At 36.1% G+C, this 24036-nt stretch overlaps 1 protein-coding gene across 2 annotated transcripts; it reads left to right on the top strand.

Moving 5' to 3' along the window:
* Positions 1–68: 68 nt before the first annotated feature.
* Positions 69–23143, top strand: tbc1d10aa (TBC1 domain family, member 10Aa). 2 transcript variants are annotated; one of them, XM_048210419.1, is made up of 10 exons: positions 69–656; positions 749–989; positions 5277–5376; positions 8615–8722; positions 8981–9087; positions 10970–11084; positions 11207–11272; positions 15978–16167; positions 16251–16405; positions 20779–23143. In XM_048210419.1, the coding sequence occupies exons 2-10, from the start codon at positions 808–810 to the stop codon at positions 21553–21555; spliced, it is 1800 nt and encodes a 599-aa protein (XP_048066376.1). In that variant the 5' UTR covers positions 69–656; positions 749–807; the 3' UTR covers positions 21556–23143. The 2 variants fall into 2 exon arrangements, with proteins under 2 accessions (XP_048066376.1, XP_048066375.1); XM_048210418.1 differs by having other exon boundaries at positions 69–989.
* Positions 23144–24036: the final 893 nt, after the last annotated feature.

Below are 24036 nucleotides of genomic sequence, written 5' to 3'. Positions count from 1 at the left end.
TTCATTTTCCCTCGTCTCTCACATAAAGATAACTTTTCCATACATGCAAATAACCTGTGGATTCCGGAAGTGACACAGACGCGCATGTGCAGAACTGTCAAACGCAACAGCAAAAGAATGGAAACTCAGCGCTAATGTCATCATCGCCACCCTAACACTAAAAATACGGGTCGACTGATGTGACATTTACTTTATTATTTACCTCTCAACCATGGGACCTCGACTTAAACTAAGAAAACAACTTTGTTGGAGCATCTTGACTGGGAATCTGCTCTCTTTTCACCCTCAAACATCGGCTTGCTGAATGAAAACAGTCCGCTGGACTCTTTGAGCGCGAGACCTGACGATCCGTGGACTGGAAAAATGTGATTCAGGAAATTCATGCGTAGTTTCGTTCGTCCGGTTGTTTACACGTTTTTCGGGCGGTTTTTCTGCATATGTAAAATACGTTTTCAATCGTCCTTGTTTTGGGATGAAACTAACTGTGGGTTAGATAGTGACACGTCGCGCGCTAAGCTAATTTAGCATTTAACTCGGGCGATTTAAACGCACAGTAATCCGTTTAGAAGGCGTTGTAGCTTTAATAGACGCACAAAATCTACAAACAACTTGGGAAATAAAGTTAATGTCAACTTGAGTGATTCACCAAAGTCTTGGTGGGTCTGTGTAGTTTTTATTGGCCTGATTTAGAAAGACTTAAAGGTGAAGCATCACATTAATTTGACTTTTTCTCGTGGGATGCCTACAGATGAGTGCAGGTGATGTCCTTTAAGTGAACTTCTCAGCAGGGTGTGTTTGTAGAGGATCATGATGGCTCAGCTGGAGAATGGACGTCTGTCTGATGACACTATGAGTGTGAGGACTCTGGGCAGTCAGTTTGACGAGGAGAGCTCCTTCGGGTCCGACTCTGAAATCAACGGATTCACCAGCTCGAGACAAATTGACAAGTATGGATTCATCGGTGGAGCCCAGAAGTATTCAGAGGAATCGTAAGTACACTGCTTTACAAGGCGGTTTAGCTGATCCCATCAAATCCTGTTTGTGTTTGTTGAGCTGGGTAAGGCAAGGTCACGTGGTTAAGCATGATACAGAAAATATCGCATGCTTGGACTTCAGTGGGTGTGTGAGTAGTAGGAAAGCGTTTGAAAGTAACGCATAGTTTGCATTCTTGACACAGTTAAACAGAAGCAAAGGAATCTGTGTGAATGAATTACTGTTGCTTAACTTAATTGCCATTTGTGTGTGTGTGTGTGTGTGTGTGTGTGTGTCTATTAATAATTGTGTAGCCCAGTGAGGGGGAAAATAAACGCATGCCTTTTCTAAAAGTTAGTTTAAAATGTTTTATTTCAAATTTAGCCTGTCAGTTAAACCATTTGAAGTTATAATAATACATGAATTTAAATTTTATAAATATATATATATATATATATATATATATATATATATATATATGTATATATGTATATATATATACACACTACAGGTCAAATTTTGAATGATTTTTTTTTTTTTTTATGTTTTTAAAAGAAGCCAGTTATGCTCCCTAAGGCAATACAATCATAACAATATTATTTGTGTGTGTATGTATGTACAGTCAAACCAAAAGTTATTCAGATATTTTTACTAGTGGGTGCAGGACACTATAGTTCATTTATGTAAATGAGGATAGCAAAATAAAGTAAACTGTGACATTATACCCAAAAATTCTTCATACAGTGGACTACCAGTAAAATTGATAAAAAATTGGAACCAAAAATTATTCAGACACTTTGATCTGACCATGTTTTGCTTAAAGGAACACTCCATTGATCACACTTTTTTTGAAAATAGGCTAATTTTCCAACTCCCCTAGAGTTAAACAGTTGAGTTTTACCGTTTTCAAATCCATTCAGCCGATCTCCGGGTCTGGCGGTACCACTTTTAGCATAGCTTAGCATAGTTCATTGAATCTGATTAGACCGTTAGCATCTTGCTCAAAAATGACCAAAGAGTTTAAAAAAATTTTTTTCTATTTAAAACTTGACTCTTCTATAGTTACATCGTGTACTAAGACCGACGGAAAATGAAAAGTTGCGATTTTCTAGGCCGATATGGCTAGGAACTATACTCTCATTCCGGCGTAATAATCAAGGAACTTTGCTGCCGTACCATGAGTGCAGCAGGCGCAATGATATTACTCAGCGCCTCTCACAAATGTCTCCATGGTTGCAAGGCACGCTCCCTGTGCAAACGGGGTCACAGCCGCTGCGTAATATCATCGCAACTTTTCATTTTCCGTCGGTCTTAGTACACAATGTAACTACAGAAGAGTCAAGTTTTAAATAGGAAACATATCAAAACTCTTTGGTCATTTTTTAGCGAGATGCTAACGGTCTAATCAGATTCAATGAACTATGCTAAGCTATGCTAAAAGTGGTACCACCAGACCCGGAGATCGGCTGAATGGATTCAAAAATGGTAAAACTCAGGCGAGTTGGAAAATGAGCCTATTTTCAAAAAAAGTGGAGTGTTCCTTTAAGTGTTATCTGACATAAACTGTGTCAGAAAAAATTTATCTTTATTAACTCTGAGATCTTGTCATATTTTATTACCATTTTTTTTTTTTTAACTATAGTGAATAAACTGTATTAATGAATGAAATGTTCAAGGTGTCTGAATAAATTTTGGTTTGACTGTATATCATGTATCTTGAACTCATCACGATTAACCAATCTTTTTGTAGGTTTAGTGAATCTCTTTGTATAACTTGTTGAACCAGTTTTGATGATGGATGTACGAAACAAACATTCTTTTCATTGGAAATAGGCATAAAAAAGTTTCTCGTTAGTTTTCATTGATGTGGTTTGAATGTAGTGTCAGGGTGTTTTATCCTCACTTGCTTTTGCAGCCAGTTGCAAACTTGTAAAAGCTTCCTGTCTTTTATCAGCGAGACATCTGCCCCAGGTTGATGTCTTTATTAAAGACTCTGCAGTCAGCAAAGGACAACACATTCATTTCATTTAGAGAGCCGCCTGGAATTGGGATCGTCACCACTTCTTTATTAAGAATTAACGGTTTTAAACAGTAGCCTGAGACGGCGGCAGGCTACTGTATTCATTGTGGATTGTTAAATAGAATGGAATAGATGAGTAAGTGATAGTTGTCCTTCTGTACTGAGTGTACAGCCGCTTTCCGTTTCCTGTGGTTTATGGGTGTGCTGGTGCCCTGAGGTCTGCCAGCTACTGGAGAGAGACCGGCCCCAAACATAACTCTCATGAAATCTGTTCTAGGTTCCTACATCTCCATTTTTGTTTTTTTCACAATTACTCTGAAAAATGAAAAGGAAGTAAAACCGAAGTTGTAGCGTAATAGGTAAAATATTGATAGAAACATTGCTTTCAGATCAAATTTCTAGTGGTTAAGATAGGTGTCTAAGGGGAAGCTAGCTGGTGGTTGGTGTGCTGCCAAACTTATATTTAAAAGTCTAGGCCATAAGTTAAATGGTTTAAATTTGACTAGGGGAAACACAGGAGCCAATATAACAGGCCAGTGTGGCCTTAGGCAAAGTAGTTAACCACAGGTTGATCCCAGGAAATTTTGAAAATATTCAGGATATTCCATGAATATTCCTTGAAAATATTCAGGATGAAGTGTCTAGTCATCTACTGAATGGCTATTTTTAGTGCTTACGTTAGTATTGAAATTGTTTCAGCTTAATTCTGTCCTAAATTAAAGGGTTACTTCACTCAAAAATAAACATGTCATTTATTACTCTCCCTCATGTCGTTCCACACCCGTAAGACCTTTTTCATCTTCAGAACACAAATTAAGATATTTTTGATGAAATCCAATGGCTCAGTGAGGACTCTATAGACAGCAAGATAATTAACACTTTCAGTGCCCAGAAAGCTACTAAAGACATATTTAAAACAGTTCATGTGACTACAGTGGTTCAACCTTAATGTTATAAAGTGACGAGAATACTTTTTGTGCACCAAAAAAAACAAAATAACGACTTTTCAAAACAGTGCTTCATGAAGCTTTGAAGCTTTACAAATCTTTTGTTTCGAATCAGTGGTTCAGATCGTGTGTCAAACTGCCAAACTGCTGAAATCACGTGACTTTGGTGCTTCAAATCACTGATTCAAAACAAAAGATGGATGTAGAACGAAAAATTAAGGTTGTTTGCGCCACTTGTTTTTCTCATTCATAAATTTGTGGTCTGTAAGATTTTTTTTTAATGTTTTTGAAAGTCTCTTATGCTCACCATTGATCAAAATACAGTAAAAATTAAAAAATTATTAACATTTAAAATAACTGTTTGCTATTTGAATCTATTTTAAAATGTAATTTATTCCTGTGATGGCAAAGCTGGATTTTCAGCATCATTACTCCAGTCTTCAGTGTCACATGATCCTTCAGAAGTCATTCTAATATTCTGATTTGGTGCTGAAGAAATATTTCTTATTATTACTAATGTTGAAAACAGTTGTGCTGCTTAATACTTTTGTGGAAAACTTGGTAAAAAAAAAAATTGACAAATAGAAAGTTCAAAAGACCCCAAACATTTGAATGGTAATGGATAAAAACGGCTCACAATTTATGCCTCACGTATTATGACTCATAAAATTCAGGTGTAAATGGGGAACTTGTATTGAAGCTTGCATTAGATAACATGATATAAACTTCCTTGCATTGTTTGTTTTGCATACATTTTTTTATCAGCTACTGTAAAGTATACCAGTTAGTAAGAAATCTTAACTAATGTTGTCTGAATAATGTTGTTTTTAATGATATACTATTATATGAAGGAATTAAATGTGACAAGTGACATATGTTTGACGTTTTGTTGAAGAAACTATTTTAGTCATTGGTTTAGTGGTTGCATAGTTTTTCCTACGAATAGTTCAGTATTTCTGTTGAAGCCTAATATGTTTTTAGAGATTACATGAATAGTTTAGCAAAAAATACAAATTCTGTCATTATTTACTTCCCCTCATCTCATTCCAAACCCTTTATGACTTAATTTCTTTCTTTCATGGAACACTAAAAGAGAAGTTAAGCAAACTGTTTAGGCAGATAGATAGTCATCATACAATGAAATGGGAAAAATATTATAAAAATAGCAGTAATTCGTATTCATTCGCCTCTTCATTTGCACTTCCGCATTTTTAAACTTGAGGTGGTGTGATCGGTATTGAGAACTGTGAAAACCAAAATAGCGTTTGGCATTTCCTTTTGATAAGCAAATTTGGGGTTCTTATTCTTCCTTTCTGTCTCTCAAACTAATCACACAGGGCTCAAGATGTTCCTCTGGAAGTATTAAGGCACAGGGAAGTCAAATGGTTGGATATGCTGAACCACTGGGACAGATGGGTCAGTAAAAGGTTCAAGAAGGTAGGAGCTGCCATCGACATTCACTATATTCTTCAGTCAGTTGTGTTCATTTTCACTGCATGTTCCCAGTAACAGATCAATTATGTCATATGTTTGCCAGTGCCTTACATGTACACACTAGAAATAAAGAGAGAAGGGACACCAAACTGTGAAAATATGAGGAAATCATCTCTGTATGAGGGCTTGGGGCTTTAAATGATCACTGTTATCTTCTCTTTTATTTCCCTTCTTCTCGTGTTTCCCCATATTGACTTGCTCAGACAGTCCCACTGCTGCTTGGATTAATTAAAAACCTCAGCAGAATGTCACCATGACACAATCGTTTCAACAAGGTCCTGTCTGGACAAGCCTTATATCGCATCAGCTCTCCTTATATGGTCTTCAGTGATGTGTTTATCTATTAGTCTAAGTGTTCACCTCTGTTTTTCTCTCAAGCTTTATAAAGCTTTCACTGGGAGTGAGGCGTCTTCAGGTAAAGACGACGGAAGAGTTTTGCCAGAGGCCGTCCTAACAGTCTTTGTTGGCCTTTTATGTTTGCATGCCTGTTTTACTGTGTGTGCTCGTCTTTGTGTCACACAGAGATTGAAAGCAAAAAGACAATTCTAGGGTTGGGAATTGAGAACTGGTTCTACTGAAACCTGGTGAATTTCATGACATTTTCATGGCGAGTCGAGAATAACGTTACCTGTTGCGTTTCGTCAATCACGTTCCAGATTAAAGTAATTAAATATACTCTCTTACTGTATTTTTAATTTCAAAGCATTTAAATTTAAATTCACTAGATTATGGAAAAATAGACATTACTATATTATTGAATTTTATATCCTGTTACTATAATCTAAAATTCTTATTGTGAGTCATAAGATCACACTATTCTAAAAAAAAAAAAAAAAAAAACATTCTTTTTAAAATCTAAAAAGGGATGCAAGATATATCTGTATTATTTCAGTTACTGTATAAGAGGCCAGAATTTGTTTTTGTTTTTTTATTTATTGATATGTTTTCCTATTTTTACATTAACATTACTTATCTAACGCTCATAAAGTTATTCTAGAAAATGCTAGTAATTAAATAACACTATTAAATGCAATCTTTAGAAAATCTTATGTTATGTTGCTTAAAGTGCCCCATTATGCCTTTTTGCATTTTACCATTCATGCAGTATCTGTCTGTGAATGTTAAAGGTCTGCAAGGTTTTAAGGACCAAAGTGCATGACAAATAAAGTTATTTAAAAGTTATCCTAAAAGAAAGTTGTCAGCGATTCCTGTCACTTCCTTTTATAAACCTACATAACAGTGTAACAAATTTTCATAATGCCAGCCTATAGTTTTCATTGGCTGCCCATAAAAAACATCTACTTTGATCCACCCTTAAACACTGCAGTTGAAGCTGAGGCATGGAAGAGTTTGGTTGGTGTTGTCGACAGAAGATGCTGTTTTCTGTGCTTCGAAACTACTTTGCATTCAAAAGGATGAGGATTTGCACTGGAATTGATATGGTAAAACTGATATATGGTAAAATCGATACGGCCATCGGTAGGATTCGTATCACTGTGCGTACAAGTGCTGAGGAAGCTTCCGGAGCTGAAATTCAGATATGGTGTTTTGTTTCCGACAGACTTGTATTGGACAACAGGATGGGCCATCTGATTAATCAGAGCAGAGTAGCTCCCAGAAAGTGTTTTTTGACCTTTGATGCATATAAATAATCTACTGTAGGAGACCTCCAAAATAAAATTAGGAACATTTAAAGAGGTCATATAAAGCAACTTTTACAAGATGTAAAATACGTCTCTGATGTCCTGATGAGTGTGTATGTGAAGTTTTAGCTCAAAATACCCCACAGATATTTTTTTTATATATATATATATATATATATATATATATATATATATATATATATATATATATATATATATATATAATATAGCATGCTAAATTTGTCACTTTGTGAGGGTGAGCAAAAACACGCAGTTTTTGTGTGTGTCCCTTTAAATGCAAATTAGCTGCTGCTCTCAAGAAGAGGGCGGAGTTTCAAGAGCTCATGTTAGCAGCGCCGATTCACTGAAAATGTCAGTGAATGTGTTCAGCCTTTTATGTTCAAACCGGAGTCGGACAATGATGGAGAGACTCAAGAAGAAGTGACAACATTTCGAATGCAGCAGGATGTTTTAGAATGGTTAGTTTAGTTGATGAATTTTTGTAGCTGATGTGGAGTTAACTATCTTAAAGTCATTAATTAGCATAATCGCTAATGTGGGAACTGTTGTAAGATGCCTACAGAGTATATGCTGCATGAAGATAGAACAGGTAAAGTTTAGTTTAATTATGGTTAAAACTTGTCATCTTGCTTTTATGACATGCTATTGCATTTGTGTTAAGTACTGTATTGCAAAAACATGGCTTCACCCCTGTGTTGTGTGTTCTCGTAGGGCTGGGTTTATGTCAGTTTTAGGGTTAGTGACGTCACTAACCAGGGAAGAAGCTAACTGAAGTCCCTACCAGCCGTTTGTTGTAGTCCTTATTAAACAGAGAATTCAGAGAAAAGAAAATATCTCCCTTTGCTTTGAACTTTGAGTGTCGTAACTTTGCAGATGTTGTTTATGCTCTAACAGCAACATTACACACTAACTAAAGTTAAAAAAAAAAAGTGAAATCATAATCAACCACCCCTTTAAATAGCATAATATGGGCACTTTAAATTCACATGTAGCATTTAAAACAATTGATTTTATTTTTATTTTATTTCTAATTAATTTAGACAAAATAGTATACAATTTTATTGACTAATGACTAGAATTAAAATACCGGTGCATCCTCAGAAATAATACAAAGACAATAAACGGACAGTAAATTGTTCTGTTGGATTGACCTAATTGTATGCAACTACAAAACCTATATATAGTGCAGCTAGTGTTGTTTGACAAGAACCTTTAGGAAACCTGAATAATCAAGTATAATCAGTGCCAACATGGGTAAATTCTATGATTCCCATCCCTACTAAATACATAATTTATCATTGCTGTTTGCTGATGCCAGCAGAGATTGGGCTGTTCTATAATCATAAAGATTTGTCCAGTGGCTTCTGTGTTGAAGGGAGACTGATATATTTGTGTCAAATAACCTTTTTAAAATGACTTCTGATCGCAGTGTGTAATCACTGTGAACGCATGCTGGTCCCTGCTTATCTGAATATTACTGCGTCAGCGTGTGACGTTCAGACATTTGTAACCCGCAGGTGCGACTGCGATGTCAGAAAGGAATCCCGCCGTCATTGCGAGGCAGGGCCTGGCTGTACCTGTCAGGTGGAAAAGTGAAAAGAGAGCAAAACAGTGGGAAGTTCAAGGTGAGTCAGTCAGGTCTACACATACTTGATTACAGTTGATTTGTTTGATTCTAGATGTGTCATTTTGCATTTCTTACTGTAGAGCTTCTCAACCTTGGTGTTGCAACCCCACTGTTGAACATATGCAGCTTTTCTTGTCCTTAATCTGTTGTATGACATAAGGCTTCAAAATCACAAGATTATAGGTTGCAGACCAAGAAATATTGAGCTCTGATTACTGTTTATGACTGTGATTTGGTTTGTGTCGTTGGGGAGTAGGAGTTGGATAGCATGGAGGGAGACGCTAAGTGGATTGATGTGATAGAGAGAGATCTACACAGACAGTTCCCCTTCCATGAGATGTTTGTGTCCCGAGGAGGTCATGGGTTAGTCTTCATAATTTTCTATTCATATTTTTGATTTTTTATATATATATATACAGGGAGTGCAGAATTATTAGGCAAGTTGATTTTCTGATCATATTTTTTTCCCAAGCACATTTTACCAATTCCAATCCACATCAATCTTAATAACTACTATTAATATTGTTTTTAATCATTTATAAGTGATATATAATTGTTCATGAAGGCTGGAAATGAAAAATGCCTTATATTCAGGTGTGCAGAATTATTAGGCAAGTTTTCTTTTACAGGCAAAATGAGCCAAAAAAGAGATTTAACTCAGACTGAAAAGTCAAAAATTATTAAATACTCATGAGGACGCAATACTAATGCAATACTAGAAATTGCAAAGTTAAAGCATGACCAAGGGACAGCAAAATGCTCATTGGGTCAGCGGGGTCAGACAAAAACAGGTGGAAAAGAAAAGACACATGTTAACTGCAAAATAATTAAGAATTAAGGTGAAGAATTAAGTGTGAAACCATCAGGAAACCTTTAGTCTCCAGCGCCACCATTTTCCAGAACTGCAACCTACCTGGAGTCTCCAGAAGTGCAAGGTCTCAGGATCTCAGAGACTTAGGTTTAGCTAAAGAATCCTAAAAAATGACCCGCACTTGATAAGAATCACAAGCTGAAGTGTTATAAAATACATGAAGACTGGGTTTTTATAGGCCTTATAAACAGACAGCTTGAGAGTGACTCCTGAAGGACCAGCACCACATCCTCTTGTACCACTGTTTGAAGAATTTATCTTCCAGAATCTGGCAGTAAGTTTTGGAAGATCATTTTTAGTCCATCTCTGCAAGACAGACATTTCAGGATAAGAGATGGACTAAAAGTGAACTCAAACACCTTACTGCCAGATTCTGGATAAATTCTTCAAACAGTGGTACAAGAGGATGTGGTGCTGGTCCATCAGGAGTCATTCTCAAGCTGTCTGTCTATAACACTTCAGCTTGTGATTCTTATCAAGTGCAGGTCATTTTTTAGGATTCTTTAGCTAAACCTAAGTCTCTGAGATCCTGAGACCTTGCACTTCTGGAGACTCCAGGTAGGTTGCAGTTCTGGAAAATGGTGGCGCTGGAGACTAAAGGTTTCCTGATGGTTTCACACTTAATTCTTCACCTTAATTCTTAATTATTTTGCAGTTAACATGTGTCTTTTCTTTTCCACCTGTTTTTGTCTGACCCCGCTGACCCAATGAGCATTTTGCTGTCCCTTGGTCATGCTTTAACTTTGCAATTTCTAGTATTGCATTAGTATTGCGTCCTTCTCATGAGTATTTAATAATTTTTGACTTTTCAGTCTGAGTTAAATCTCTTTTTTGGCTCATTTTGCCTGTAAAAGAAAACTTGCCTAATAATTCTGCACACCTGAATATAAGGCATTTTTCATTTCCAGCCTTCATGAACAATTATATATCACTTATAAATGATTAAAAACAATATTAATAGTAGTTATTAAGATTGATGTGGATTGGAATTGGTAAAATGTGCTTGGGAAAAAAATATGATCAGAAAATCAACTTGCCTAATAATTCTGCACTCCCTGTATGTATATATATATATATATATATAATGTATGTATGTATGTATTCACACACATATTCAAACAAACAAAAAACAAATTAATATTTATTATGTGCATGTATTTATTATATTATATTTATGTATTTTTGTTTTAAATATTTTTAAGAAATTAATATTTCTATGCAGCAGGTTAATGTGTTTTATTGAAAAATTACAGTGAAGGCATTTATAATGTAAATAAAATAACATTTTGAATAAATACTGTTCTTTTGAAATTTAGATTACGACGATCAAAGTAGTACACCAGTTCCAATGTGCTTCTGTGTGTTTTTGAGCAGACAGCAGGACCTGTTCCGGGTGTTGAAGGCTTACACTCTGTACAGACCAGATGAAGGTTACTGCCAAGCTCAGGCTCCTATAGCAGCGGTGCTTCTGATGCACATGCCTGCTGAGGTAAAAATGCAGAACAATGTTTTTGCAGCGCATATTCAAGTTTACATTCTTATTAGAATCAGTTGTACTACTTAAGTAATGATTGAAATGATAAATCATGTTTGTTTAATTTGTTTGTTCAGGATGCATTTTGGGGTCTAGTTCAGATTTGTGAGAAGTACCTCCCTGGATACTACAGCGCAGGCCTGGTAAGACCTATTTCTTGATATATTAGAAATTAATATTACTAATAAAATCTAATCCATAAAGGGGATAGAAGAAGTGCTTATTGGATGAGAACAAAATTTAAACTTGATAATGAGACTAACTTTGCAACTTCAACACTTGTTATTGAACTGAACTGAATCAACATTGAACTGATTTGAGCTGAATAATTACACCTTTTTGGGTTTTTTTTTTTTTTTTTGGGTCAAAAATGGTCTTCAGTGGTGGCGGATGAACATGGTCATCTACATACACAGTACAAAGTACCCTACCCATGTGAATTGAGATCCCATTACTGACAATAAATCCAAAATAAATGCAAAGAAATAGGTTGTAATATTAACCTATTCTATTTATTCATGAAATAAAAAAATAATCACTGTCAGGTCCAGTGTTGGGGGTAACACATTACAAGTAACGTGAGTTACATAATCAGATTACTTTTCCGAGTAACCAGTAAAGTAATGCATTTTAATTGTTGTTGTAAGTTGTTATACCACATCCACATAATATTTTTATACATTTAAAAAATATATTCTTAGTATTTTTTATTTTTGTTTTTATGTTTGAGCTTACAGTGCCCTCCACAATTATTGGCATCCTTAGTAAATATGAGCAAAGGTGGATGTGAAAATAAATCTGCATTGTTTATCCTTTTGATCTTTCATTCAAAAAATTCACAAAATTCTAACCTTTCATCGAAGTAAAACAATTGAAAGTGGTGGGAAAAATCACATTACAAAATAAATGTTTTTCTCCAATACATGTTGGCCACAATTATTAGCACCCCTAGAAATTCCTATGAGTAAAATATCTCTGAAGTATATTCCCATTCATATTTACATTTTTTTTTTAGCACACCAGGGTGACTAGGAGCATGAAATTGTCCAGCCATGACTTCCTGTTCCACAGGAGTACAAATATGTGTAAACACAAAGGTCAAATTCCCTTAATCATTCGTCATAATGAGTAAAACCAAAGAATATAGTTCCGATGTGCAGCAAAAGATTGTTGAGCTTCACAAAATAGAAAGTGGCTGTAAGAAAAAAAGCTAAAGTATTGAAAATCCCCATTTCCACCATCAGAGCAATAATTAAGAGGTTCCAATCAACTAATGATGTTACAAATCTGTCTTGAGTCTCAGAAAGCCACAAAAAAAATGATCAAACAGTACGGATGGGTATCGTTAAGGTTTTAACGGTATTACTACTCTTACCGATACTGTTGATATGTGTGTATGTGTGTGTATATATATATATATATATATATAAGAGCTGAATTAACATTGCTTTATATTATATAGTGTCCGGCATTTGTTTTTTTTATATAAGATACAGTAAGAACATGAACAAAGAAACAAAGTAAACAAAAACAAAGTGTTCAGGTATGTAATATAGGTTAGCCTATAAAAGAAATCTAAGTAACCAAATGTAAAATAACATTGCATGGTTTTCACAGTATAAATTAATAGATTAATGCTTATTAAAGCTAACTCTATTTGAGCTGTGAGTGATTTTCTCTTTGCATTTTGTTGTTTGATTAACATTGATGGCATAATCATCAGAAGGTGACTGCTGTCATAAGACAATAGATATTAACACGCATCGGATTTTCTCCCAGCTGTTCATGTACACTTATGATATAAACTGCGTTTAAGTAGCTAAACACTCTCCAATCCTGACATTTTAACATATTTTTGATCGTATTTGATCGTTTGGACGTGCACCTGAAGCCCAAAGTCTAATTTGTTTGTCGATTTGCGCACACACAATTCAGCCTGAGGAACAGCGCCTCTTGCGCGGATTATTGTGCTTTCAACGTTTTAAAACGTTGATAATAATGATCAAACATTTACTGCAATTTAGCAACAGTAAAGACTGAATTTTACAACAATCACCGATTGTGCTGTTTCTGACGTTAAGTTTGGGTTTAGGGAGGAAGGAACGCGCGCAGCTGTGAAGAGAATGAAGGTGTGCCTGACGAAACGCAGCTAGTTTTTAATAGCTTTACCTCAGATATCTTCTTTCTGATCCTTGAAAGCCAAAATCGAAATCAAAAATAAAATTAGCGGAATATCGCAGGCCTAAAGTGTAAGCAGACATTTAGTTGTTTAGTTCTCTCCTCCATCGTCACCATTAAACAGGGCTTTCATGTTGTGAGCGGCTGTGCACGCTGTAGCTCCTCTGCTTGAGCATGATCTCTCTTCTCGATTGCGAAAACAAAAATGCATCATAGACAAATGTCCTAATATTATTGCATACAGGCACAGCTGGTGACTCTGGCGAGATAGAATTTACAAGATAATGTCTATATATCAATAATAAATGTATGTATATTTTCTTCATAATTTCTCCAGTACCGGTAGCAGAACCGTTAACGTCAAAGCTCATCGATACACCGGTCTTTCATAATTTAGCCCCGGTGCCAATTTAATACTGGGTTTCGGTACCCATCCCTAGTACCAACATCCCCACAAGTTGTTCGGGAGGGTTTCAAGAAAAATCCTCTGCTCTCATCCAGAAACAATCTCCAGCATATTCAGTTCAGACTGGAACTTCAAACGGGACCGGCTTCTATGGTCAGATGAAACTAAAAAAAGAGCTTTTTGGCAGCAAACCCACCAGATGGGTTTGGTGCACACATGTATAAAAAGCTCATGTTGTCATGGGAACATCCCAGCTGAAGATAACAAGGAAATTATGCCACTCCCTTTGCCAAGTGCATTCCAAACAGCTACATACGGCATGTGAGTGCCCTGCTCACATAGAGATGATCACATAGTGCATAGGGATGATCACTTCCATTTGTAATTTGCCTTGCGAACTGTTCAGTACAAATACGTGTACCGTTACACCCCTAGTGTGCAGTAAGGGGTTATTAAAAACAAGCAAACCATGGTCAGATTAGAAAAGGAAATGCAAAAGTAACATAACACATTACTATCCCTATAAAGTAACGTTATATTGTAATGCATTACTTTTAAAAGTAACTTTCCCCAACACTGCTTAGAACTATTTTATATTTTAAAATCTGTGAATTTATATGTAAAAAAAAAAGTGACTGATTTATTTATTTATTTATTTATTTTGCATTTACACTCCAAGGCATGCACAGATTATTTGCCATACAGTATCAGATCATTGTTTTTTGTTTTGTTTTTTTCTGTTCATTGTTATGGTTATCAGTGCCAAACAGATTAATTTGCGCATTTAAATGTGGTTGTCAATCCAGAAACTTTGCTCTGTGTAGTTAGCAGCATGAAAAATATATATTATATACAGAAAGCAAGCAAAGATTGCTGCCATTATAATCACTGAAGCTGTCAATCACATCATGAGGTACACAACACTGCACTCTTTAGAAAACGTCCGTTATAATCAATGAAGCTGTCTGCGCTGTGCAGTGAATCATGCGTTTACTTTGTTGGTTGTAATGAAAGGATTCGGGAGCGTCCAGAACTTGTGCAGAACCTGTTTTGAGCGGTGTCAGATTCTGACTAACTTAAACAAATCTGATTGGCCATTGCATTCACACACTCAACATATATGTCTGTGATTGACTACATTGTTCAATGCTGCAGAAACACATTGTAAATAGAAACCTTTGATGCACTTCACAGATTGCTTACACAAATACTCACAGGAGTGTTTTTAAAGCAGTCGGCTATCAGTGTGTACTGCAGAACGGCAGGTGTTGTCACATTAAATGATCAAATAAATTTTCCGTTTACCATATCTGATGTGTGTGTTGATGGGTGTTAATTTGTGAATAAAAGCCTAAATTCAATCTGGTCATCATGCGATCAAGTCTCTTCAGAAAATTTGGAAAAACCGCTCAATCCATATGGATTAGTTTTGCAATCTCTTTAAAAACTTTATGAAGCGTCAAAATAGTAGTTGCGTAGCTGTCTATGGAGGGACAGAAATGTCTGATTTCATTAAAGATCTTCATTTGAATATCAAAGATGAATGAAGTATTTACAGGTTTGGAATGGTATGAGGGTGAGTAATTAATGACATAATCAATGATACATTTTTGGGTGAATTAAAACTTTCACAGTTATTGTCCTGTGTATTAGCTGCTTTAAAACAATCTGTATTATTATATAAAGCACTATATAAATAAATGTGACTTGACTTGTGAGATCCACCTGACATTGTGTGAAAAAGTTATCTATTGCCTGTATGATAGAAGATCTAATGACATGCACATTATGAAGTTCCTACATTTTACAACCATTGACCAAAACATTTTAAACTTCATAGTTTTAGGTAATCGAAACCTTTTCTGGGTTCCTCAGACACGTTCTCTGGTTCATAGTTTGCATTCTATTCATAGCATTCATATCTAAAGTTCCTTGTTTTCAATCTGCAAACACTGAATCATGTTTCTGAGACAAAATGTGCCGTAGGTGCCTGTAAAAACATAACAAAGCTTCTTTTGTTCTTCGCTCAAAGGTGAAGTAAGCAGCACAAATGTAGAGTAGTAAATGAAATACGTGCGGTTTCCAAAGGTCAGAACTAATTTTAATATAATCTATGATCGCCCTATGCCTATAAATGTAGAATTGCTGCTGTAAATAACTGCCTGACAGACAAGTGAGTTGTATAATCTGAAAAAAAGGCACTGTTACTTCCAAGACAACAAAAGAACCTCACCGTCTTAATTCTGTTGTTTTTTGTGTTGTAGGAGGCCATACAGTTGGATGGACAGATCTTAAATGCGTTACTAAAGCGTGTGAGTCCTCCGGCGTATCGGCACCTTGAGAAACACAAGATAGAGCCCATCCTCTACATGACGGAGTGGTTCATGTGTGCGTTTTCCAGAACTCTACCCTGGGCATCTGTGCTCAGAGTGTGGGACATGTTCCTGTGTGACGGTCAGATTCACTTACACATATTACCATGCAAGCAGGTTTGTCATCACCTTTCTGACTTTATTTTTCTTTTGTCCTTTCAATAGGAGTGAAGATAATATTCCGTGTTGGGCTGGTGTTGCTGAAATGCATGCTGGGAACTCGTGAGAAACTGAAGGCTTGTCCTGGTCAGTATGAGACTATGGAGCTTCTTAGAGCCTTGGAGCCACAATACATGCAGGAGGGCTTTCTCATCCATCAGGTAGCGAATGCACACACTGTCACGCTGTTGTACTGAATTTGGGTTCTGAGTGGATATGGTCGAAATTTATAAGGGTTTTTTTTTTTTTTTTTTTTAAGATTTTAAAAAGTGATATACAGTATATAGCAATTATTGTTGCATTTATGTGTAACATTTGCCAAACCAATATTTAATAATTGTTTTATTAATGCTTTCTTTGTACATCAATAACTAAGTACAAAAAAACTAATAATCATCGCTCACTATTAATTTACACTTATTTGAAATGTTAGGGCTGCATTTATTTGATCAGATCATTGTGAAATATGTTTGCAATCTAAGATTGTAAAATAGTTTTTTGTTGTTGTTGTTTTGATTTTAAAATTTAACTTATTTCTGTGATGCAAAGCTGAATTTCCAGCAGCCATTACACCAGTCTTCAGTGTCACATGATCCTTAAAGGCAGGGTAGGCAAAAAAATGTATAAAAAACTTTTTTTCAAAATTTGTTTAAACTTTATTTATATATCAATACATAATTAAAATGTAAGTACTCTGAAAAAGAAAGTATAAAAATCGAGTGTCTGTAGACCTCTCACGACTGTTTTAAAGACAGCTCATTATTTCCATTCACTCCACCCCCTCCCTTCTGGGCTCCTTCCAAAGCCACGCCCCCAAAACGCATGAACGTGTGACTCCGACCACTGAGCTGGAAGACGCATTATTTACCTGAGACGAGCGGAGAGGAAGGAGCACAGTGCATGTAGTGACATCATGTCAGAATCACATGTAATAAAAATAACTTTAAAATTATGAAGATAAACAAACAAGATGTATTTTAGTACTCACTATCAAGCTAGCATATTGATATTGGTAAAGTTTAAAATATATATTTTTTGATTCGCTAACGAGCTAGTTATCTATAAGGCAAAGCTAAAAACAGGTTGCATGATACACGTTTTTCCATTACCATCATTTACACTGTGATGAAGATGAATTTCGTGTAAGATTCATAACATATACGTTGTTCTACAGATCAACAGAGTAACATACACTCAAATATCAACTCACAACTGCATTGCAGACACAAAATAATAACACACACATACAACAAAGTGTGTACGACACACACAGATACAAGATAAAGACATCAGTAAACATAGGTAGAGAATATAAAAACAAAACAAAGGCGAAAAAAACGTGCAGGTAAACTTGCAGGTGAACATGGTAAAAGACTTAGACAGAGGGTAAAATTATGCACAATTCAACACTATAGCTATCATTATTTATCGTCTCTACTACGGCTCGCTAAGTAATGTTATGTTAGCTATATTACGCAGCTACGTGTGCTAATGACACATGCTTCATGAAAAAATAAACAAAAAAATATGTATGATCAAAATACAAAAAGAAAGATTTACCTGTCCAGCAGAAATAAAGCCATCAAGGAGTCACTTTTCAGCCCCTTGAGTTCCCTCAGTTCTCGCCATCGCTGGAAAGCCACGCCGATATTAACTCGCGTTTTATTTCTTTGTTTATCCAAAGACTTTTTGTTCATTGCCTTTTCTTGTACTGTTACTGTCTTCCTTTTTTTGCCTGGTTTGCCTTCACTAACTGCATAGGCCGATACTGTGAATTTAGCTTGCTGTTTCTCTGCCATTGTTTTGGTATTCCTAGGATCCGTGCCTCTTGGATTCCCCAAATCAAACGTGCGCGCGCAAGTGGGCAGGTCATGTGTGGCAAAAGGTGGTTGCCATGGTTGCGAGAGAGTGACAGCCGCCTAAGCCAATCCTATGTTTCGTCCCGGATGGAAATAATGAGCTGTGTTTAATACAGATTAAACGGTCTAGAGTCACTCGATTTTTATACTCTTTTTACCAGAGTTCTTACATTTTAATTATGCATGTATATATATAGAAAGTTTAAACAAATTTGGAACAAAATTTCTTACCTACCCTGCCTTTAAGAAATCATTCTTCAAGAAATGTATTTATTATTAATGTCAATGTTGAAAACATATTTATTTTGTGGAAACTGGTACATTTTAGGATTCTATGATGAAAAGAAAGAAAGTTCAATACAACAGCAATTATTTACATAATATTTTTATTCTGCAAGAAGTACATTTATAATGTTAATTAATAAAACAAACAGTAGTGTATAATGATTTTAAATCACAAATCAATGTAACGCTTTAGTTTAGGTCCAGTTCTCACTATAAACTAGTTGCTTTTTATTAGTGGTTCAGCGGATCACAAAACTCACGGTTCGGATCATATAATGGTTATTAAGTCACAGATCGGATCATTTTTCGGATCAGCACAAAAAAAAAAAAAAAAACTGGAGGGTCGGGGATAACTTTGCATTTATTACTTAGCCCACTTTAACTACTCCAATACCACAGCAGAAACTACTAGCCTAACTAATACATTATTAAAGACAAGTGAACAGACTGTAAAAAGAACAAATACTGTACACCAATTACAAGCATAGATAAAGTTACAAATAAAGTATAAGGTCTAACTGTAGTATTAATTTTCATGTACAGAAATGTAATAATTAAATATAAAATGACACGGTTCACTGCATAAATTTAATATACAGTGCCCTCCACAATTATTGGCACCCTTAGTAATTATGAGCAAAAGCAGCTGTGAAAATAAATCTGCATTGTTTATCCTTTTGATCTTTCATTCAAAAAATTCACAAAACTATAACCTTTCATTGAAGGAAAAGAATTGAAAGTGGGGGGGGGGATCACATTATGAAATAAATGTTTTTCTCCAAAACACGTTGGCCACAATTATTGGCACCCTTTTATTCAAAACGTTTTGCAACCTCCTTTTGCCAAGATAACAGCTCTGAGTCTTCACCTACAATGCCTGATGAGTTTGGAGAACACCTGACAAGAGATCAGAGACCATTCCTTCATACAGAATCTCTCCAGATCCTTCAGATTCCAGCTCCATGCTGGTGCTTCTTCTATTCATTTCACTCCACTCATTTTCTTTAGGGTTCAGGTCAGGGGTCTGAGATGGCCGTGGCAGAAGCTTCATTTTGTGCTCAGTGACACAGTTTTGTGTTGGTTTTGATGTTTGTTTTGGATCATTGTCCTGATGGAAGATCAAACCATGGCCCATTATTGGATTTCTAGCAGAAGCGGTCAGGTTTTGATTTTTTATCTGTTAGTATTTGATATAATCCATGATACCATGTATCTGAATAAGATGTCCAGGACCTCCAGCAGAAAAATAGGCCCACAACATTAAAGATCCAGCAGCATATTTAACCGTGGGCATGGGGTACTTTTTATCCATGTGTGCACCAAACCCATCTGGTGGGTTTGCTGCCAAAAAGCTCTTTTTATAGTTTCATCTGACCATAGAAGCCGGTCCCATTTGAAGTTCCAGCCTTGTCTGACAACTTAATATACTGGAGATTGTTTCTGGATGAGAGCAGAGGATTTTTCTTGAAACCCTCCCGAACAACTTGTGGGGATGTAGGTGCTGTTTGATAATTCTTTTTAGGCTTTCTGAGACTCAGGACTCAATTAATCTCTGCAATTCTCCAGCTGTGATCCTTGGCGAGTCTTTGGCCACTCAAACTTTCCTCCTCACTTCACATTAGGACGATTTAGACACACGTCCTCTTCCATGCAGATTTGTAACATCTTTAGTTGATTGGAACTTCTTAATTATTGCCCCGATGGTGGAAATGGGGATTTTCAATGCTTTAGCTATTTTCTTAAAGCCACTTTCTATTTTGTGAAGCTCAGCAATCTTTTGCTGCACATCAGAACTATATTCTTTGGTTTTACTCGTTGTGATGAATGATTACAGGGAATTTGGCCTTTGTGTTTCCTCATGTTTATACTCCTGTGGAACAGGAAGTCATGGCTGGACAATTTCATGTTCATGATCACCCCGGTGTGCTAAAAAAATGTAAATATGAATGGGAATATACTTCAGAGATATTTTACTCATTAAGAATTTCTAGGGGTGCCAATAATTGTGGCCAACATGTATTGGAGAAAAACATTTATTTCTTAATGTGAGTTTCCCCTCACTTTCAACTGTTTTCCTTTAATGAAAGGTTATAATTTTGTGAATTTTTTTAATGAAAGATCAAAAGGATAAACAATGCAGGTTTATTTTCACATCCACCTTTGCTCATATTTACTAAGGGTGCCAATAATTGTGGAGGGCACTGTAGATGAATCTTTGTTAAAGCTGGTGTTTTGTTGTTTGATTTACATGACAAACAGCAGGTATTGTCATTTTTTTATTCTAATATTTCAGCAATATCACTGATTATCGCTAAATGAATTATGAATAGAATTTGAAGGCTATATTCAGCGCAATATAAAAGCTTGAAATTTCTCTTCTGCACATGCAGGTGTTAGAGCTGCCCATATCTGCTCGAGATGTTGAACGAGAGCACCGCGTGCAGCTGAAGCGCTGGCGGAAAACCCATGGCGAACTCAGCTACAAGTCCCCTCCCAGAATGCACGGCGCTCAGGCCATCATGTCTGCCGAGCCGCACTCCCGCCAAGACCTCCGTCAGAACCCCACCATCATCGTTGAGTATCCCCAGCTCTCAGACACTAAATCTGAATCCACACGCATCAAGAAAAGAAGCACCATCCGAAAAGCCCCCATTCCTTTGGAGGTCCCCAATCCATATGCTTTACCAACAGACCCCAGACCAGACCCTCTTAAAAATCAAGCACAAGACACATCCTCAAACAATCAGTCCAGCCATCCTCCTCCATCACTACAGCAATCCCTCCTCACTACACCTGAGAAGACACCAGCCGGGAAGGCAGAACCTTCCTCTGATCCACCAACCGCTGTCATCCCAACCCCAGATCCATCTCCAAATCTTTCTCGCATCCCGCCACCTCCCCAAACCTCACCGATCCCCATTCCCACATACCCGACCAAGCTTCCTCACTCCTCCAACCCGGCGATCGCTGCCGAACCACTTCCTATCACTAAAAACTCAGGCAACACCAACAACTCAGCCCACCTTAAAGATCCTCCACCCACTACAGACTCCACTCCACTTCTTCCAGACGACACACCTGTGAATGGCAACTCGGCCGCTGCTCCCAGAGTTCCCGGTTTACGCAACTCATGTGAGAGCGTGGGTTCAGAGGACACGTACCTGTAGCTCTCACATCAACCTTCAGGGAGAATGCAGTATTGGGAACCAGCAACCACTTTATGCATGAGAGCAAGATGCGAGGAAAAAAACTATGAATGTATTTTTGTGCAAGAGTGAAGAGTTTTGGAGGCGATCGATACAGTCCTAAGAATCTTTGCCGTCAGTATATTTACTTCAAAACTTCAGGAATATATAATGCATAGAAGGATAAAATGACATAAAGACGTCCGCGACTTCATTTTGGTGTCACCATGCACACAAACCTTTTTTTTTTTTTTTCTGTGTTAGTCCATAGTGGACTCCACAGCCTTTGTATTAAAAGCTCAAAAAGATCCGAATATTAGTTCTTCCATTATTCCTCAATCATAAGCAGAACAGACTTTATAATCAAATATGTTTGGCTAGTTATTGTGTTACTCGCTGCTTAAAAAAATATTAGGTCACATTGCAAGAAATTATAAAATGTGTGACTTTCCAGTCTAACAGTTTTACATTTATAACCGCTCTTTTGACCACTATTATGAGTTTGTATTCTTTTTCAGCCTCACTAAACCATTTTAACATGTGCAGTTATCATAATATTGAGAGCAAAGGAGCATTTCTTGTTTCAACATCATTTCTGTTACCAGTAGCTGCACACATATATAATTTACCTGAAAACTTCTTAAAAGCAATTTAAGTTAAGGTGTCCTTAAACTTATTTTTTTCTGCAAAACTTGTACCTTTATGGGTACAAAAGCTTGTCACTGGCACTGTACCTTTAAAAAAAAAAAAACACTTACCTGTACCTTATATACCCCTAAAAGATTAATATTAGTACCTTTTTAGAGTAGTAATATGTACCCTTAAGGTACTGCTATGAACCGTTTAGGGGTAAATAGGGTACAAAGTTGTCCCTGTGACAGGTTTTGGACATTTTTTTTTTTCTGAGTCGTTTTGATTTAAAAAAAAAAATTAAAAGGAAGAACATTTTGGACACTTTCTTGTGACATTCTAAAACAAATAAAGCTCAGGAAAAAATAAATAAATCCTCCTTGTGTGTTACAAATGTAATAGATGTGATGTTGAAATGATGTTGGAGTGTCTCTTTAACACATCTGATGTATTTATTTTGTTGCTAATGTGAGAGAAACTGAAGACTGTAAACCTATTTCATCTCAAGCCACCAGATGGCGCACGTTCCTTACAAATGATTTCATTTGCTGAACTGTCTGAGACATTAACCTGTTACATTGGGAATTTATTTAGATTCATAGTTACTTGTACAGTCATCATCTGTGAAGAGAGTTATGTTACAAAACAGCTAAAACGTGCTGGGTTTTTTTTGGTCACGGACATGTGATTAAACGTTATAGGGACATTTTTTATTTACGTTACATTTTAATAATAGCTGAAATTTTCACTATTCTGTTTCAGCTGCATCTTATATTTTCTTTTCTTTCTCTAAAATTATGGGAGCACTGTTTATTTTATTTTTTTTAAGCTTAATTACTCTGGCAAAAACTTTGATTTGTGTGTCTAATATTTAATCACTTCTCAACAACTGACTGTCAACTCTATGTAGATTTTGTACAAATAAAAGCACTTATAATAAGACCATGTGTTTTATGTGCAGGACGAAGGCGCCGTTTCCCACTGGGGCACAGGACGTGTCTGTTTTCTGTCACTGCTGCGCTTCAATTACCTTAAGGAAAGCCATCAAAGAGGCCGCTGTAAACTGAAACCTTAATGCTTTGGGTCATCTGCGATGGCCTGTGCTAAGTAGCAAATTAGAGAGCGCCTTTCTTTTTTTTCTGTTGGAGGTCTAAACCCATGTCTCTGGTCACAAATTACCAGTGACAACTGCCTGCCTGAGGTCAAACTGGAGCTTTACACAAACTGCTGCTTTAATTCTGATCATCATATTCACTTCCATGAGTAACTCTCTGCAGAAACCTGTTTCTTATTTCTGCTACTTATAGATATTATAGCTTTTTAGATTATTTTAAAAATTAAAATACCATTTTTTGTTAGATTTCAGCTTGATTTAAGCAATAAACTAGAACACACAAGAGAGCTGCAGTGGATATATAAAAATATCAACCATGCCTGCTTCTTCCACAAATCTTCCTCAAATTTAGAAAAAAATAAAAAACTGCAAATTGTTTTTTTTTTTTTTTTTTTGGAAATGTATATACACTACTGTTCACTCTCAGGAGGAAAAAAAAAAAGGTACAAAAGCTCTCACTGGTATAGTACCCTTTAAAAAGGTTAATTTAGGTTACTATTTAATTACAATTTAAATTAACTGTTTCCTATTTGAATCTATTTTAAAATTTGTAAATTTATAAATGTATTTTTGTGATGTCAAAGCTGAATTTTCAGCATCATTACTCCAGTCTTCACTGTCACATGATCCTTCAGAAATCATTTTAATATGCTGATTTGCTGCTCAAGAAACATTTCTTACTATTACCAATGTTTAAAACATTGCTTAACTACTTAGTA

This window comes from Megalobrama amblycephala, linkage group LG12 (assembly GCF_018812025.1).
Source record: "Megalobrama amblycephala isolate DHTTF-2021 linkage group LG12, ASM1881202v1, whole genome shotgun sequence".
Taxonomy (NCBI): Eukaryota; Metazoa; Chordata; class Actinopteri; order Cypriniformes; family Xenocyprididae; genus Megalobrama; species Megalobrama amblycephala.
This window is presented reverse-complemented; position numbering and strand designations above follow the sequence as displayed.

Excerpts from the sequence above, each read along its gene's own strand:
- tbc1d10aa (XM_048210419.1), top strand. The coding sequence starts at position 808 with ATGATGGCTCAGCTGGAGAATGGACGTCTGTCTGATGACACTATGAGT. Across the intron at positions 5,377-8,614 it reads TCAGTAAAAGGTTCAAGAAG|GTGCGACTGCGATGTCAGAA; the intron begins GTAGGAGCTGCC and ends TGTAACCCGCAG. Across the intron at positions 16,406-20,778 it reads AGGGCTTTCTCATCCATCAG|GTGTTAGAGCTGCCCATATC; the intron begins GTAGCGAATGCA and ends CTGCACATGCAG.